General features: G+C 39.5%; 1 protein-coding gene across 1 annotated transcript in view; it reads left to right on the forward strand.

Moving 5' to 3' along the window:
* Window positions 1-8,379: 8,379 nt before the first annotated feature.
* IL16 (interleukin 16) overlaps window positions 8,380-17,222 on the forward strand; it is a gene marked incomplete at its 5' end in the record, with an annotated part of 37,300 nt that continues 28,457 nt past the window's right edge. The window contains 2 exons of the mRNA XM_082004904.1: window positions 8,380-8,426; window positions 12,974-13,385. Of these exons, the coding sequence (XP_081861030.1) occupies window positions 8,380-8,426; window positions 12,974-13,385 (459 nt within the window). The remainder of the gene's footprint in view (window positions 8,427-12,973; window positions 13,386-17,222) is intronic.

A 17,222-nucleotide genomic window follows, 5' to 3' on the forward strand; every position in this document is an offset into this window, starting at 1 on the left:
ATTTATGCTGTCTATATTACAGTATGACACACAAAATAACCTTCATGCTTTATCACATAGAATAAACTTCGTATGCAATAGATTCTGCATAATACAAAATGAGTTGGTGTAGCATATCATTACTTGACACCAGCAAATTCTTACTGTTTTCTGAGAGTGGTTGTTAATCGTTTTGTTCTTTGTCCCATTAAAAGAATCACAGAATCACTAAGGTTGGAAAGGACCTTTAAGATCATCAAGTCCAACCATTAATCCAGCACCACCATGTCCCCTAAACCATGTCCTGAAGCGCCACATCCACACGTTTTTTGAACACTTCCAGAGATGGCGACTCCACCACCTCCCTGGGCAGCCTGTTCCAATGCCTGACCCCCCTCTCAGTGAAGAAATTTTTCCTAATATCCAATCTAAACCTCCCCTGGCGCAACTTGAGGCCATAATACCACTTAATTATCTTATAGTACTTTTTATAGTACTTCTCGTCAGAGAAATCCTCACACATCCAAGACAGCCACAACCCATTTTCTTTGATGAGGACAAGGATTCAGAAGTGAGGGAAAATAAACCTATCTAAGGTCAAAACAGCAGGTCACCATCAGAGTGGGAAAGACATCTCCATACTCAACAGAGTGTTCTGTGAAAAAATGAGCTGGGGCAGGTTGTTACTGCTTTATAGCGAGTGGTGTGTATTAGATGTGGTTGGTATGGTTCGGTTATAGTAGTCTACGCCATTGCCCAAGGTTAATTCTGAGCCTAAACTGATACTTATCTTAATATTTTTCCTCTACGCATTCTATGCATTTAAGCTTCTTTGTTTTAGCCAGAAATAGGAAAAAACCCAACTTTAAAACTCCTGTTCTTGTATGCAACCCCCAAAGTTCTGGATATTCTTACCTCTTGAATGTTTGTGTCAAGTCTTTTAAGATTCACTCCATGAATTAAAAGACAAACTTTATAATCAGTTTAAAAGATGTTGAAGAAAAATGAAAGAATGAAAATGGAAATCCTGGGTTATGTTGGTGGTTGTATGGTTGTCTTGGAACACAATTTTGGGCAATTCCTTGGGATTTAAATTCCAGAAGAGGATGTTTCTTTTGGGAAATCCAAAGTGATATAGTATTAATTCTTCCAGATAGATGCTTAGATATACTCTGGATCAAAAACAAGGATACATGAGGAAAGGACACTGGAAAATTTGACCTCCCTGAGCATATCTCTGCTCCAGTGTCCAGGTCATTCAGTGGCTGCCCTCAGGACCAAGCCTGCTGTAGTACATGGCATTGCATGAGCCTCAACGTGCTGCTTTGCACATTCACAGACATACCGGCTTTTTGCGCGTATCCGGACAGCCTTTCCAGATAAGTCTATTCACAAGACAGCCGTGTGGTCAGGAGGCAGACAATCTGTCACACAATCCAATCGTATAGCTGCTCTTGTCCCCTCCATCAGGCTGCAAAATAAATACAGTACCTATGATCTGAGTTATACCAATTTCTTATGGATTAAGGTATCCCTTCCACTTCCTCATGCTACGGAGCTTAACTACTTACTATCTGGTAGTCTTGGACTACAGACACTGTGAACCTAACAGTTATTTTTCCGGTGTTTAAACTGAGGTCATCACAAAAACTGCAGAGGGATCAAATATTAGGTCATGCAATAAAGTTCCATGACACCTCCCACCTCATGGTCCCCCTTACTGATCGTCACAAAATTAATGCTGGGGAAGTCGTCATGGGCCTTTACTGTGCCACAACAGTAACAGTCAAGTTCTTTTGGACAAATACAGAAATAAAAGCAAATGAGCATCTGGAGTAGCAATATTTAAAAGAAATGGTAACTAGATCATTACACTGTTATCTGAAGATACAGCATGTTTTCAAGATTGGTGGAATAATGTCTTTACGTTCAGATTTAGTACTTATTTTAAAATATACGCTTTATCTGGAGCAGATGTTATTGCAATCAGTACAGGAATTGCAGGTTAAATTTTTCTTCTGGGTTTAAAAGCTGATTCTGTAGGAAAAACGAAATCCAAGATCAGGAATCCTCAGCTGAGATCTCTCGGTCACTGGCTCCAAGCTATGTAACATTAGATACTGCTCTGAAGATGTAGGCTGATTTCAAAACGTGGAAGAGAAGTCATCTCCCAAAGACATTAGATCCCAGACTGTTTAGGATCCTACAGCTGACTCCAGCGCTGTCTATCACACCTGTGAGCAGGGTGTCATCAGATCTCATGAAGCACCACAAGCATTGCATTTTATGTCCTACCAGGGAGCTATTTATGTGACAGATTATACTGTTTCATCCATGAGAAACCTGTAAAATAATCTAGTCTCATCTTGCTGTCAACAATAACGCTCGTAACATGTGGTGTGCATTATGACTAAAGTTAGTGTTAAAAGCTACAGTATTGCAGAAGTTAAGAGCAAGAGAGCTGCCATTGGAGCTTTATACTGTTATCTTCAACACCACAAAAAAACCCATCTGCTCAGCTTCATTCTGATTGTCACAGCCTTAGAGATAAAGTAAAGCAGCAGAAATGTGAAGGGTCCTCAAGACTTCTTTAATGCAGTGTTAAGCAGCAGCCTGTATTAAGTAGCTTTGCCTCTGCCAGGCACCAGGAATGACAAATACAGAGAAGTAGCTAATCCTAAAGCCTTGCAGTTGAAATGACAACAGTACTTATAAACGTGGTAAAGTCATCTTACAGAGGCATAGATATCCAAGAGAAGAGATTGTGTAATCCCTCATCAATCACTGACAATGCTAATTAAAGCAAACAAACAAAAAACCCTCCCAAACCAAAAAACTCCTTAACAACCCCTCCTAAAAAAACCAACAAAACAACCCCCCAAACGGACAAACCCAACAACCAAGACAGTACCGTGCATGCTATCTGTGAAATGCTAAAGGATAACAAGCCTGTGACTTCAGCGAGACTGAGATCACACTGCTGTAGAAAGTGGTGCCCAAGTCAGAGTGTAAAATATAGAGCAAATTCTGCCACTGGTACTCAGACAGACTAAATATATTCACCTTTTCAGTACTTCCATTCATTCATATCTGGCTGTTCAAGGAGTAAAGGAGAAGGTAGTAGCAACGTATATGACAGAATCCAACACAGACTCACAATAAAATGTAAAACCAGACAGGTCTAAATACTCCTTTTATACTGAACTCAGAAAAAATATAGAGGAAATTTCAAACGATTTTTGTATGTGGAGTAAGTTAATTTTTCTTTTACTCTTTACTTTTTTTCCTGATAAATCATAGTTTTGGCAATTGATAATTCTCCTTTCATTCAACCTAAAGGGCCCCTTATGTCAGCCTACAGTTCAGGGGAATATAAATCAAAAGGAATGCAAAGTCAGGTGAAAAAAGAACATTATGTGACTGGAAATGTGGAAAGAAAAGGTAAAGTCATAACTTTTTAAAATATTTTTTTTTAAACTAGAATGACACCATACAGGGGAGCTCACATAATGTTTTTACTACTCTGGTGCTGCAGTAAGGTATAAACTGTGTATTGGCCAATGGCTTTGAAAAAATTGATAGACCTTTTCTGCAATACCAGATATTTAGCAACTTCATAGCTCACACAAATATTCTGTAGCATTTCTCCAAGCCCAACATAATAACATAAAACATAGTCTATATACCCAGTACAAAAATAATAAAATATCAAACAAAACCCACAACACTTTGTTAAAAGGATACCATTCTTGCTATGCCTCAAATACCACACCATGGCTACAGTCAATGCTCTTTACACTGATAGTGCTGTAATTTTTCAATCACACACTCTTAAGACAATACTTACATAAATCACATGGGCTACTCTTTCTGTAAACAAAGCATGGTATGTACACAGTAATATATTCTTCATAGAGTTCTAGGATATGTTCTAACAATGGGACAAAAATACTTTTTGATGCATGTACACTTAGTATTAGACCCTCTTCCCTGGTACTATATAAGCAATATTTCACAGTTTATCTCTAAGGTACTGCGACAAGTAAGGACACCAGAATAATGTTAGCAATCATGCGGAGTGTTGAGTGCGTGTCATGCAACACAAGCATATTTGGTAAGACAAGGTCTAGGAACTTTTATTAACTCACAGAAAGGCAAATCGCTGGAAAACAGTCTAGAAGGCTGCAGAGCTGGATACCATTATGAAAGAATCAGGTAATAAAGTTCAAAAAAGGAAGTGGATTTTTGAAAAAAGATCTGAAGAAAAAGGAGGAGATCTAAACATATGAAAGCAGCATGAAGTTGAGAGAAAGGAGAAGCAGAAGATGAAAAGATAAAAGTATGTACAAGATCGAGGATGACATCAGTACGGAGATCAATGAGAAAAGGATTCTACAGAGACTTGAAGATCAGGATATTTTTCCTAGTACAAGAACTGAACAAATCTTAGAGGCAGTGAGTTTAAAACAATTACAAGGAAGTACATTTTTATGTAACACATGAAACTCATTGCCTCTGGATACTCTTGAAATCAAAAGCTTAATGGAAGCCAGAAATGGATAAATTACAGTTACATTACACAGGATTCATTTCATCTGTGGAAGAAAAAAAAAGTCTTTGTGCTTCCTGGCAAAGTTAGGTATTAAGTGACGAAAGGAATTAGAAAGAGATTTACCTAATTTGACATAATGTAATACTTATCCATTACGGGGCAGCTGTAGCTTCTGCTAAAACAAGACTATCCAATCATAATGTAAAAAGCTTCAGCAAATTTGGAATACATACAAAACCTCAGGATGCCAGCCTACTCTTACCAATAAGGCACTCGGAAGAAACACTTCCTGAAAACAAGCTCTCTCCTGATTTTTTTTTTTTTTCTTTTTACAAGGTAATCCCTTTGAAGCGATTGCTATTAGCCATTGCTGGAGAAGGATACTGGATTAATGGTGCTTACAGGGTGACGCAACATGCCATGTTGCTATGTTTTGATGGATGGAAGGGCAGAGTGAAAGTTGCGAAACCCGAGACAGAGATGACTAATCCAGTCCTGGCTTAGCAGCAATGAGGGAATGGATTGTCCTCTGCAACATAGCTGTTGTCTGGGGTATGGGAAAATGTGAAAATTGTCACTGTGTTTAAGGCAACAGTAATTCATCAATTTGCTGAGCAACATAAGGACAGGATGAAAACTAGAACACTCCAAACTAATGGCGTTTTTTCCTATTCACACAAGCAGTATTTGGAGTTGGGTGGAGATCAGGACTGAAGCTAAGCTCCATCATTACTTAGATTTGCTTTGCCCAGTACTAATGTTCCGTTTAAATTTATATGCTCCTTTTCGGAAAAGGTTATCACCAGTAGCAACAGGCAAAATATTTAGTACTAAATAGTCTGCATATTTGTCCTCTAGAATCCAAACCTTAGATATGGAAAATAATTTGGGGAAAAGAGGGATCAGCTCCTGTATCTGCTATGGTTCCAGACACATCCTGATTTTAGTCAGACACAAGAGCACAACTGTCATAAAAAATAAATTCAATGGCTCCTCTATTTCCTTTTCCCACCTCCAATAGACACTAACTCCAGAGGTCAGAAAAGTTCACCCATTTTAAGGTAACTAGAACCCTATCCCAGGGCAGAATTACCACTACCTATGAATGGCACTGTCTGACTTCTATTCTGAAGCAAGAGTTGCTGCCCCTTCTGCATGCTATTCCCTTTAACTGCAGATATTATTTTCATCAACTCACCTGTTGGGGTGACATCTCTGTCCCACTGAAATCAAAGGCAAAACCGTTAACTTCAAAGTGCTCATGATTTCTGCTATCTTCTGTTCCATACATTAATTATGCTTTAGGTTTCAAGTATTTCCTTTTATATGTCTGAACTCTCTTCATTTTACAGTATTCTTCTTCTCCTGTCCCTCACATGAGAAGGCAGTAAATAAACCCAGCTGATTTTCCTTAGAGTACCTGTTATCTCGTAAGCCTTTACCAATGCAGCTCCTGTCTGCAAAGGAGAGTTCTCATAATTTCAATCTTTTAACACAGAATTCCAGCCTCTGATCAGTGTTTGTTGCCCTTTTCCTGGTACAATACCTTTGAGCTAAGTAATGAAGATTGACCACAGTATCCAATATCAAAGCATACCATTAATGCAACATGGCAGGCACAGAAGTTCTCTCCCTCTCTCCTTTTCCTTATGGTTTTCAAAAAACGTGCTTTTCTGTTCACCACTGAGCACTGAACAATTACTCTACAGAGAAGATGGAAAAAACTGCAAAAGGTTAGAGTGAAAGAACATGAAAAAATGGCCCCTCCTTGTGATATTTATGTTTCTGCTGCTGGCCCTGGCAGAAGTCCAGATTCTGAATGAACAAAACTCCCGGTGGTTTAGGGACTACAGTACTCAGCCCATAGTCAGGAAATGCAATGGCATGTGACAAGGGGAAGAAATAAAAAAGCTTTCCAATGCTTTCAGCTCAATCGTTTGTATCAAAACTCAGGGGCTGTAGAGATTTTGCGTGAATGAGTTATCTACTGCTAAACAAAAACACGTGTGTGTTACAGCGTAAGACAGTTAAGTGGTAAACAGTACGTGGCTTTGCTTCCCTGCTAATATTTCTTTTTTACAGTACTAGCACCATAAAATCCCATTTTATGTACAAGGCCACTTGTCCTCTCTATTCAAATACAGTGAGGAACTGTTTCCAAAAACACAAAATTAGCTCCCTATTTCTCCTCCTTTCCGGGAAAGCTACTTGATAACTGTTGTTCACGACTCAATGTCAAATCATGGTTCTTCTACAAGATTATAATTTAAGAGAGTTGGGTAATGTTCCATGTTTATTGTCATCCAATGATCCAGGTTAAAACCATTTCCTTCACAACAGTTTTCCTTCGGGCAACTAATATCCTGAAAACTTAATTGTTGGGAAAATAATGTCAAATTATTTTCTTTTTGTAAACACTTAAAATATGAATTAGCCACAATTGTATTATTGGGAACAGAGGGCTTTGAGGCTCCTATAGACACTGTACAGAGCAGAGATTTCATCTACACTTTTTCTCCCAGTACGTACATTGTTGTCATGGGGCAGATGCTTGTCTTCACAGTCCGTGTTTTATCTGGAAGCCACAGGACCACTAAACATGAGGCCATATCAGTGCAATATTTTAAACCTATTTTATAATTTCTCTCTCTTTTGCGAGTTTAGTGACAGACCAGTAAAACCAGGACCTTCAAGCCACAGAACACAGAAGGCAGCAGGTGTCTAAGCACTCTTTTGTTGACCATTTCCATGACCAGATAGGGCCAGCTGTAAAATTCAGGTTGCTGTTTACATTTTCCTGAAAAGTATAGGATTTATAGTTTGTGAGAACATACCAAATAGGCCTCACTATTTCAATAAACTAATATTAACTGTTTCAGAGACAATTCTTTCTGTTATGGATTTTTTTTTTAATTACAAACTCCTTATGTATCTTATTATACAAATTCATCAAGAGAAAGTAGGTTTCTGCAGCAAGATTTTTATTTGTCAGTGTGAGCAGAACTGAGGATCAACAGATGGGGACTGACACACTGATCTGTGTGATCGATGAAAAACACCTAAGTGTCCCTAGGGATGCGGCAGAAAGGTGACTGCCGGCTTCCACAATTGATGGTAGATGCAACTCAAGCAGCGTTTCGTGGGGGGAGTTGCCACAATAGTAGAATAGACTGTGAACCACTTACTTGTCAGAAAATGAAAGGTGTAACTGAGGCAATTTGCAGTCCAAGGCACAGTTGTTCTTTATGAGAAAAGGCAACAATTTTCTGAGTCCTTGATCAGGTTGGATCACAAAATTGTGGTCTAACCCACAGAGGAGAGGTTAAAGGGCCCATGCCACTTCATGGTGTACCATGCAAGGGTTTAGCGTTCAAAAGCAGCTCCTATTATGTTTTGCTTCTGGAGCAGAAGTGGCCTATGAAATTCTTACTACCTTAATGTTTAAAATGTCTGCTAAAAATTATGAGAAACATGCTTGCCATCTTGGCCTCCAGCAGGAAATCCTGCACTTGATTAGCACAGATTCTGGCTGGCCCCCCTCACCTCCCCCAAGTAGGTTTAACACGCCTGAACCCCATCAATCCTAGGACCAGAGAGCGATGGGTAAAAACAAATGACACAAACTCCTTAAATGGCCTTGCCTTCCCCGGGTAGCTGGGAGCCTGCTGGAAACAGTTTCCCCAATGCTTCATCCCATTGCTTTTGTTTATCTATCCTTGCTGACATTTTCTTCAATTAGGAAACAATAGCTCTGTTCCAATGTACTGAGCAGAATTACTGAAACTGAGTCACGTGACACCATGAGAGTGTGTTTTCAATTATTCACTCTGTCTTTTTTTGCCAGGCCTATGAAGAGGAACAGCCTTCTGCAGGAGTCAGGTTTGTCTGCCTTGCTGTTCTAAGTTCCTCCTTTTGATTTTTTATTTTGCAATTAAGGATTTATAAATTTAAAAAAAAAATTTTAACAGTAAATTCAACTCTCCAAGAATTTCTTACTCTGTATTAGAGAACTTCCAAATCTCTAACTCTTCCTACTGCCTGGAAATCCTAGACATCTGCAATAGCTCAGTGCTAATAGTACTGCTCAGTAATGAATCTGACAGAGATCACAAGGTCTAGATTAAAATTGGATGCAAGATATCGCGCTGTTAGCACTTGGTAATCTAAAACTCATCTTGTTCTTGCTAGTAAAGAAAAGTTCTATCTTTCCTACTGTCCGGTTAACAGCAGAGCATTCACATTCAATCTGGGAGCTACACCAAATTATTTGCATCTTGTAAATGCTTGGTTTAATATCCAACCAAAAATTTGAACCAAATGGGCACAGCTCAAATCATGTATTTTGTTTGCAGAAGACAGACCAAGTTAGGGCTTTTTAGACTTAAAGCTGGAAAAACAAACTTGGGGGGGGGGGGGAAAAGCAGCAGAGAAAGAACATTTGGTTTGCATTACAAACCACAGACAACTTCCATCAGGCATGCTGGAGGTATAAGAATGGCAAGAGAAAATGACAAGCAGTGAGTGCACTGGAGGAAAAGATGAATGGTTTGGAGAATTGACTTTGAAGTAATTGTCCATGCCACCAATACCTTGAATTAAATTTGGTGGAAGATAGCAATGAATCACTAAGCTTCTCTAGCACTTGTGATATTGTTTTCTATGTACAATAATATTTCTGGATTTTTTATTGGAAAACTTATAGACTATGTTTTTGGTACCTCCTATATTTCTGTCACTTATGCAACCCTGAATCAGCAGCTCTGGAAAGGATGTTGCCTTAGTTAAGATGGGCTGTGATCTAATACTTAGAGCAAGTACTTAACTGGAAGTCTTCAGGTCTACGGGGTTTATTTTCACCTCAGCCCGCTGGCTTGCTTTGAGATACTAGGTAAGTCATTCAGAGTTAAACTTGGTCTTTGAGCCGATGGAGCTCAGATGGGGGTGGGGGTGGAGGAAATAGCTGATGCAGCAGGGCCAGAGACATGTTCCCTCTGCATAAAGTAAAATTCCTCAGGAGCATTGCAGGGAGGGTGGGATGGCAGAATGCACTTAAAACAATGTTTCCTTCACTGTTTCAACAGGTGCTTCTGTGTATTCTCTGCATCCCAGATGCGTATCACAGTCAGAGAGGCACCTCTTGGAGCATTTAGCACTGATGGCAGTACTGCCTCTTATGCTCAGCAGCTTCAGGCACAGGGAGAAAGGGCTCCTGCACCTCTCCGTCCTTCGTTCTAGCAAGCTGGTCTCCGGAGAGCTGTATTTTCACCATTAAGCTATCAAGTCCTCTGCTTATCCATGTGCTTAATAGCTCTTTTTTAATTCTTTCTCTTTGGGGAAGTAAGAGTGCAGTTAATGTTTGTACAACATTGAAATCCTTGAATGACAAGTGCTATTTTATTTTCCCCCCTAGGCAAGATTGTTTAGGTTTGAGTGTGTAACTTGGGCTCATTTCTGACCTTCTTATTGCTAGTGTCTAATAGCGGCTGCCAGAATTGCAGAAGGAGCAACAATCCCTGCTGCAGACTTTCAAGTGATGTGCATTCCATATACCTTCATCAAGTTAGCCCTGTTGCTTCCTACCCAGGTGCGGAGGGGAGGCACTTGCAGAAGTTCCCCTCATCCTAGCCATCCTATTGTTTTTTCAACTCTGTATTCTGGTCTAGTGTGCCAGACTGCATTTTTACCTACTTTCAGGTGTACAGAAAAAGCAACATCAAGATTTACAAGATTAATTTCCTAATACACTGGGAATGCTAACAGTGATTCCCCAACTCAAAACTTGCAATTAGGTACATATGTATTATGGTAGACTAAAGCTTTAGGGTTAACAAAACACTAAGAATTGTCTTTTCAAAAATAAACAAACAAATTCTCCAAACCTTGAAAGTCTTCATGTATTAGTAGGGATAAGAGTCAGCTTTTAACTAATGCAATCAACAAAAAAAGCATACAAAAATTGCAAACTTGTGATGCTGAATTACACCAATAACTACATATTTTAGTTCTCAAAATTATTGTTCTAATATAATTCATATCACTTTTCATCTCTTACTTAAAAATCAATTACTGCACAGAGGTTCTGAAAAGTAGTTTCTTTCAATAGCGCAGGAAGGGAGATTAATCCTGGAGAAATAAGACCCCATATCAACCACAAAGTTGAGGTGTTAAACTGCTTTGATGTCATACCTTTCCCCATCCCCTCTGGCTTCTGTATCCTTACACATAGGTTTAGATGTCCTTTTATTCAGCATGTGCTCTCCTGCTCATAACAGAAAAGGAGCGTGTCTGTGCTGTTGGGCAGTCCCCCATCCACACCGGTTGCAAATCTTGTTATTCGTAAGAAGAGAGGCTACTCTGGGGGTGGGGGAGAGAAGTAGAACATTCTGTGTACTGAAGGGAACAGAGAATATGATAGTTCAGTTTGACCCTTAAAGCTTCCCTTATGCCAGCGTGGGGGAGGCTGGGATCCCAGTAACCTCAGTATCCTGTGGGGTGAGACTCTCCCAGAGGAGTGGAGAGGATCCCAAAGACAGACAGGAGAGGGGCAGAAAACACACCAGCATTGTGGAACTGGAGATGTTCTCTGGATACTTTCAAACTTAAACTTTGCCCTGGAGTAGTGTCCTGAAATCTGATGAGTTCCAGTACTCAGGGCATGAGTTTCTGAGGTGTTAGGCATTTTGTTTTGCAAAAGAGACATCAGGGAGCAGAGCAATATTAGGACTGGTATGATGGGAAATAAGTTATTAGGGAAGGCTGTAGGAGCATTACTTATCAAAATGCCAGAAAGGACTGCACAAATAAACAACCTTCTCCCTGAGAGATGAAGGGACCTCTTTTCTGCTCCTGAAAAATCTATGTGCAAATTTTTTTTTTTTTTTACAAATCCAAATTCAAATTCACGCTGAATCGTGTATTTCTCCAGCAATGCCATATAGCTCATTTAGACGGGTACTCAATGGCATAGTGTTTATCATCTGGTTTTGTTTTTCCTGGTTACTTTGGCGGGGGGGGTGTGTGTGTGGGGGGGGGGGGAGCACCGAAACAGAAGAAAAATCCTGTAGATTCATTATAAGCCTGGCTTGGATTTATTATATGAATCTGGCTTGGTCAGCACTTGCAAGCCTGTTTTTATTGTTGTGGCTGTAAGAAGCCTTTAGAAAATCTGATGCCTTCTATTTCTATATCACCAGTGGCATTTCAGGTACAAAGCGTATACATACCTACCTAATTCTGCACAGAAGCAGGGGAAAAAAACAAACAAGTAAACACAACCCAGTTTAAAGCACAATGTACAACATTTTTCTCTCAATAGTATACTTGAGAAGTGCTTTTCAAATTACATTGGTTTTCAGTTTTCTGTATAACACCTATAGCATCTTTGATATGCAAATCCTTCAGTTTCAATAGATATTTTCTCTGGAATGGCAGCATACAGTATCAGTTAGGTACTGTGAAAAGATAGAAAAGTTTATATAAAAAAATATTATAATAAAAATCGAGTACATCAAAGTAATTAATTTAGACTTCCGCTTATTAAATTTTCAGCACTGACACATACCTACCAAAATATTTCTAGAAAACTTTCTGAAAGAAAAAGGAAACAGTTTAACAAAGCTCCCCTTTGTTATAACACACTCATTACTTTACGCATTTTGCAAAAGCTCAAGCTTTTGCCACATTTTGATTGTATAGCATTTCTTCCATTTCATCTTAATTTTGTATGTTGAATCATATGCTGAAACAAACCATTTCTGTTAATGGGACACTTTTTGATTGATGTATTGGAGCTGTATTCCTTTATAGAGTTCAATCCCTAATCAGATATTCACATCTTAAGTGCTTTACTGGATCTGTCTGTTACTGTTAAATGCATGGTCTTAAGTGAGTTCTGCTCTGCAAAGGTAGGAGTTTTATAGCAGCCTGACATTCCTTACTCTCTCATGGCTAAGATCTACTTTTGCTAAACCACTTACAAATCAGAAGTGCCAGGCAGAGAATGTAACCTCGACAATTTGATTAATCTTCTTTGAATTATAGTGGTTTCATGAATCAAACTTCAGAAGGGGCTTCCTCTTTCCAAATAACGTTAGGAGGATAGAATAATGCTTTTAAAGTATCTTCCTTTTCAATTTGGGATTTCAACATGCAAATTCAGCAGAAGCCCAAAGGAAGCAGCACAATGGAAGCATCAAAAACATTTATTAAAAGCACTCCATTGTGCTTGGGGAGCATGGGAAGAGAATGAAAAGGTGAAGGAGAATTTAGTAGTGCACTGCACAGAAACAGAATTAGCAAGTCATGAGATATCACGTGGCTGTTAGCAGACTGAAAGGCTCTGTTGATTCGATTTATTCATTAGGGCTTTTCAGTAGTGTAGGTTATTAAGTGGGAGAAAGTGGGGTATATTACAACTTACTTTTTATATTTCCTTTCCTGGAGGATACTTAGCACCAGAGAAGCGGAGAAAGTTATTGAAAGTATCATGCCGCATAAATGGGAGAACGATAGGAAAAAGAGCAGCACCACCAGCTCTCTGAAGATGGATCGAAAGAGCAATGCTGGGAACAGGAAGTCAAGAAAGTTTCGCTCCATTTCAAGATCACTTATACTTTGCAATGCCAGAAACAGTGACGATGGGTCAAGTCCTGATGAGAAATACTCTGATCCCTTTGAGATCTCTACCAGTTGGGGTCAAGAGGATTTTGACTGCTGTCCTAGAACACAACTGTCACGCACATCAGAGACAGAAGACAGCCCACCTTATCCTCCGTGTGTGATCACCAGCATGGTCCAGTCCAGAGCTGCAGCAAATGACAACTGCAACAACATGAGAAGAAAGTTACTCACCAAGGTAGGCAACTCAGTGCAGCATATTATAATGTTTCCCATTGCAATGGTTCCTAAATGGATTAATTCATACTTCTCAGGAACACAGGATTCTACTTGGCGTTTTCAGAGCCTATGAGCCTGCAGTGTTCCTGCTCTGTATAAACCGCATGAAAATATATTAGCTTCCCTGCTGTGCTGTTACACTCTTCTGATTGACGTTCTGCTGAAATCAGTGACTGCTAGGCCACTCGGTATATTCAGACTGGTGCTTTCTACCTGTAACATAGTATTCAGCACAAAATATAAGTTGTTATATATAAGTTATATATATATTATATATTATATAATATATATAAAATATACTATAGTAAAGTGCATTTGTAAAGTGTGATACCATGAGATCTCACAAGCTATGCAAATATGAATTATATTAATACTATGAAAGACATAGGAGATTCAGTAGGCAGATGTTCTTTCTCTCTGATTCAGGAAGGAGGTAGTTATGGCTCTAAAACCACCAGAGATGTCACTTTTTCCTAGAGATGTAAAACTCTTAACAGCCTCATGTTACAATATTATTCTTTAATCGAGAAGTGATTGTATTAACCCTAATGATCTGAACAATTTTTTAGTCTGAGCAATATTTTAGATGTTTTTAGAAAGTTCTTTTTCAGTGACATATCTTAATTTTTCCACTTTCTCTCTACCTGTTGGTGTGATGTGTAAAAGGGACCTTACTGCAAGTATGATGTCTTTTAATACAATTTTTGTCCTCCTGGCGCCTCCCTTATTATATGCCTTTTGCCTGTGCAAACAGTGGGTTATGTGAAAGAACTGATTCACTTAAAATATTTCTTTCTTATATATTCTATTTTATTTTACATACTTTCAATATAAATTGGCTAAAACTAGACCGCTATGTCTAAATACACAGCGGCATAGTGGTACTGAAAATCAGAATCTTCCCTTACTCCTCAAGTTTCTTGCTAATGATCACAGCGTGCAGCCCAATATTGCAAAGACTGCAGCAGGACACGATTCTGGATGTGAGCCCCCAGCAAAGTCCTAGCATGAGGACAAAAACAACCTAACTCTCTATTTCATTCTGACAGAAAGCATAAATAGGTGACACTGACCCAAGTCCCAAAATACACTCGGTCACTGGCAAAACCACACCACCTTCTCCCTTCTGGAAACAGTCCATATGCCCTCTGCTGATTTCCTTCTGTGAGCGAAGAAGGAGCTGGCCTCTGTGGACTCCCCTCTCTTCTCTTTTAAGAAAGCTGAAGCACTTTCTTAGGTGTGTGTCAGCTGCCACAGTCTACTTGCTTGCAAACCTCCAAAATATGCAGGGCTCCAATAACCGTTGTGATCTATACACATATGAAACTAGTCAGTATCTTATTGCACACTGTAAGTTTAGGTAATTTCTTTTATAGCTGGCAAGCAACTCAAATAGGGATCTGGGGAACAGAATAAGTCTCATAACTAATGCCATTGCATAGATAAAATATAACTGCTAAGTGTGTAAATCCACTCTTAGGCTGGTGTGTTAATGTCACTGAATAGGATGCATCAGGAGCCTGGATGGATGGTGACATAAATTAGTCAGCAACCCAGCCCCTTACACAGCAGCGTTTGGGTTGCTTAGTGCCGTTGTAGACAATGGGTACATTAAATTCCTTCTCCAGAGCTCTCATAGCAATATAAACCTCTTCAGATGCTACTTTCTAGTCTTCCATACCTTTCAGAGTCATGGATCAGCGAACAATTCTAAAAAGGCTTATCTCAGCATGCTAAATAGGATGAACTTTGGTAACAGCGACACTGACCTTATCCTCTATTACTGTTGCTGAGGCTTTGCCCTATATTATGAAAGCAGTGATCTCTATCTTCCATAAGGCACAAGCCTGTCAGAACAATCTTCCTGTACCACTTGCCTTGGAGAGCTTAAGCTTAAAACCTCTCTCTTTAAGAAAGGAGTCAACAAGCATTTTTCAAGTCCCAGCATAACACTCGCTCTCTCCATCCCCATGTGACACTTAGAAATTCATGATGTGTGACTCAGAACTGAAGGATCCTTGTCTTTGTTCAAGAAAATTGATTCCATTTTTTCTGTGGTGTTGCTGAGGATATTCCACTATTATTCTGCTTTCCAGTGCCTGCAGCCCTAAGCATGACTCTGAAGGTGCTAATAACTGCCACAGAACTGAACAACTTAATTTTTGCTGTCATATTAGAAGGAGAAAAGAATGTTTAAAAGTCCTACATGACTTAATGCTCCCTTCTCCCCAGAGCTATGGGGCAACCTGGAACATCAGTATTCCAAATACTAGTTCCTCTCTTCTGTTCAAAAACTTTATCTCTCTGAGCCATACTCAGCCCACTGCGTGGGATTCACTATTGCATTAAGCATGAGCAAATCAAACAGTGTTTCAGGACTTCTGCATATGTATTAGAAGCACATTTTCCTGACTCCAAAATCTTTAGGATCCAAAACAGTCAGTTGTATGTCCCATTACTAACAGTCTGAGAAACTAGGTCCTATTTACAACAAGGAAATGAGAGGTAAGAGGAGGATTTTTGAAGAGAGAGCATCTGTGCATCATGACATCAATTCCCTTCACTTCAGTCTCCAATAGAAAGTGTTGCTGTAGCCATTGAGGGAAGCACTGCAGCATGAGCACAACCTATATCAGACTGATGAGAATCCCCACAGAAATACTTCATTCTTATTGCATTACCTTTAGAAAAGACTTTGAGCTTCAGATCTTATTATATACCAGAGAATTTCAGAAGGATGAAATTCTTATGATACCAGGTCTTGTTCATTGTTTTTTTCAACAAAACGCGCACAGGTTTTGGTGCCAATATTACTATACTGATTGGGGTGGGACTGCAAAGTGATGTCACCACTTATCTGTCATCTGACTCCTAGCGCAGTGCTAGCAAGTGTGTGTGAAGGGACCACAACCTTGGGTAAATTTGGCTCTTGTGAGGAGTATTGCAAAGGGTGGACCACAGATGAAAAAAAATAACTTGTAGCTGTGCAGATATTTTTGCTTTTAACCAAAACATCCATAGTCTGGATTTATACCGTTAGTGCACCAAAAGGGCAGAGAATGGACATTATTTACCTGTGATGCTGCCTACCACTTTTACTGTGATGGTATGTGAGCAATACCTGATGATAGGGGTTTCAGTTTATAACTACAATCTTCTAGGCAACTTCTTTCCGACAGTATGTGGATGGTAGCAGACTCAACATGTATAGCTGCCAGCATTGACCTTTCATCTGTACAGAAGTTCTAACAGGTGGAAGGACATGTGGTTAGGACAAGACTTAAATGGGAGCCCATCAAGAACTATTCAGTGGTTCATTACATTCAGGGCAAAAACCTCAGTCAGTGCTACCTCCATGTGAACTATGCAGTTACCTCAGACATTTGGATGACCAGATGGTCATTTACATCTTGCCAAGACATGACCACTGTATGTCACATAGGGCCCTGTGTAACAGTCCTTAGTGGTTATGTTCTGCTTTGACCTCAGCCTACCCTACTGCCACAGATATCTCACTTCCCTGCTGGAGCCCTATTTCCAGTCATTTTTTGTCACAGAAAAGCTGCTGCCATGACATACAGAGAACAGAATAAAACAGGAGATAACCTGGGAAAAGGGAAATAGAGAGGGAAGAGAGAGCATTGCATTACAAAGACAGGAGAAGAGGAAACAGTGGACCATGGAATACTTTAAAGCAAGTGAAGTGAGTGGAGGAGAAAGCAACAGTCAGGAGCAGTGAAGGAAGCAGTGCATCACCTAACTACTCCCCGTTTCATACCAAATGCCACATTCTTCC

The sequence above is a fragment of the Phaethon aethereus genome (assembly GCF_964289735.1).
Source record: "Phaethon aethereus genome assembly, chromosome: 12".
Classification (NCBI taxonomy): Eukaryota; Metazoa; Chordata; class Aves; order Phaethontiformes; family Phaethontidae; genus Phaethon; species Phaethon aethereus.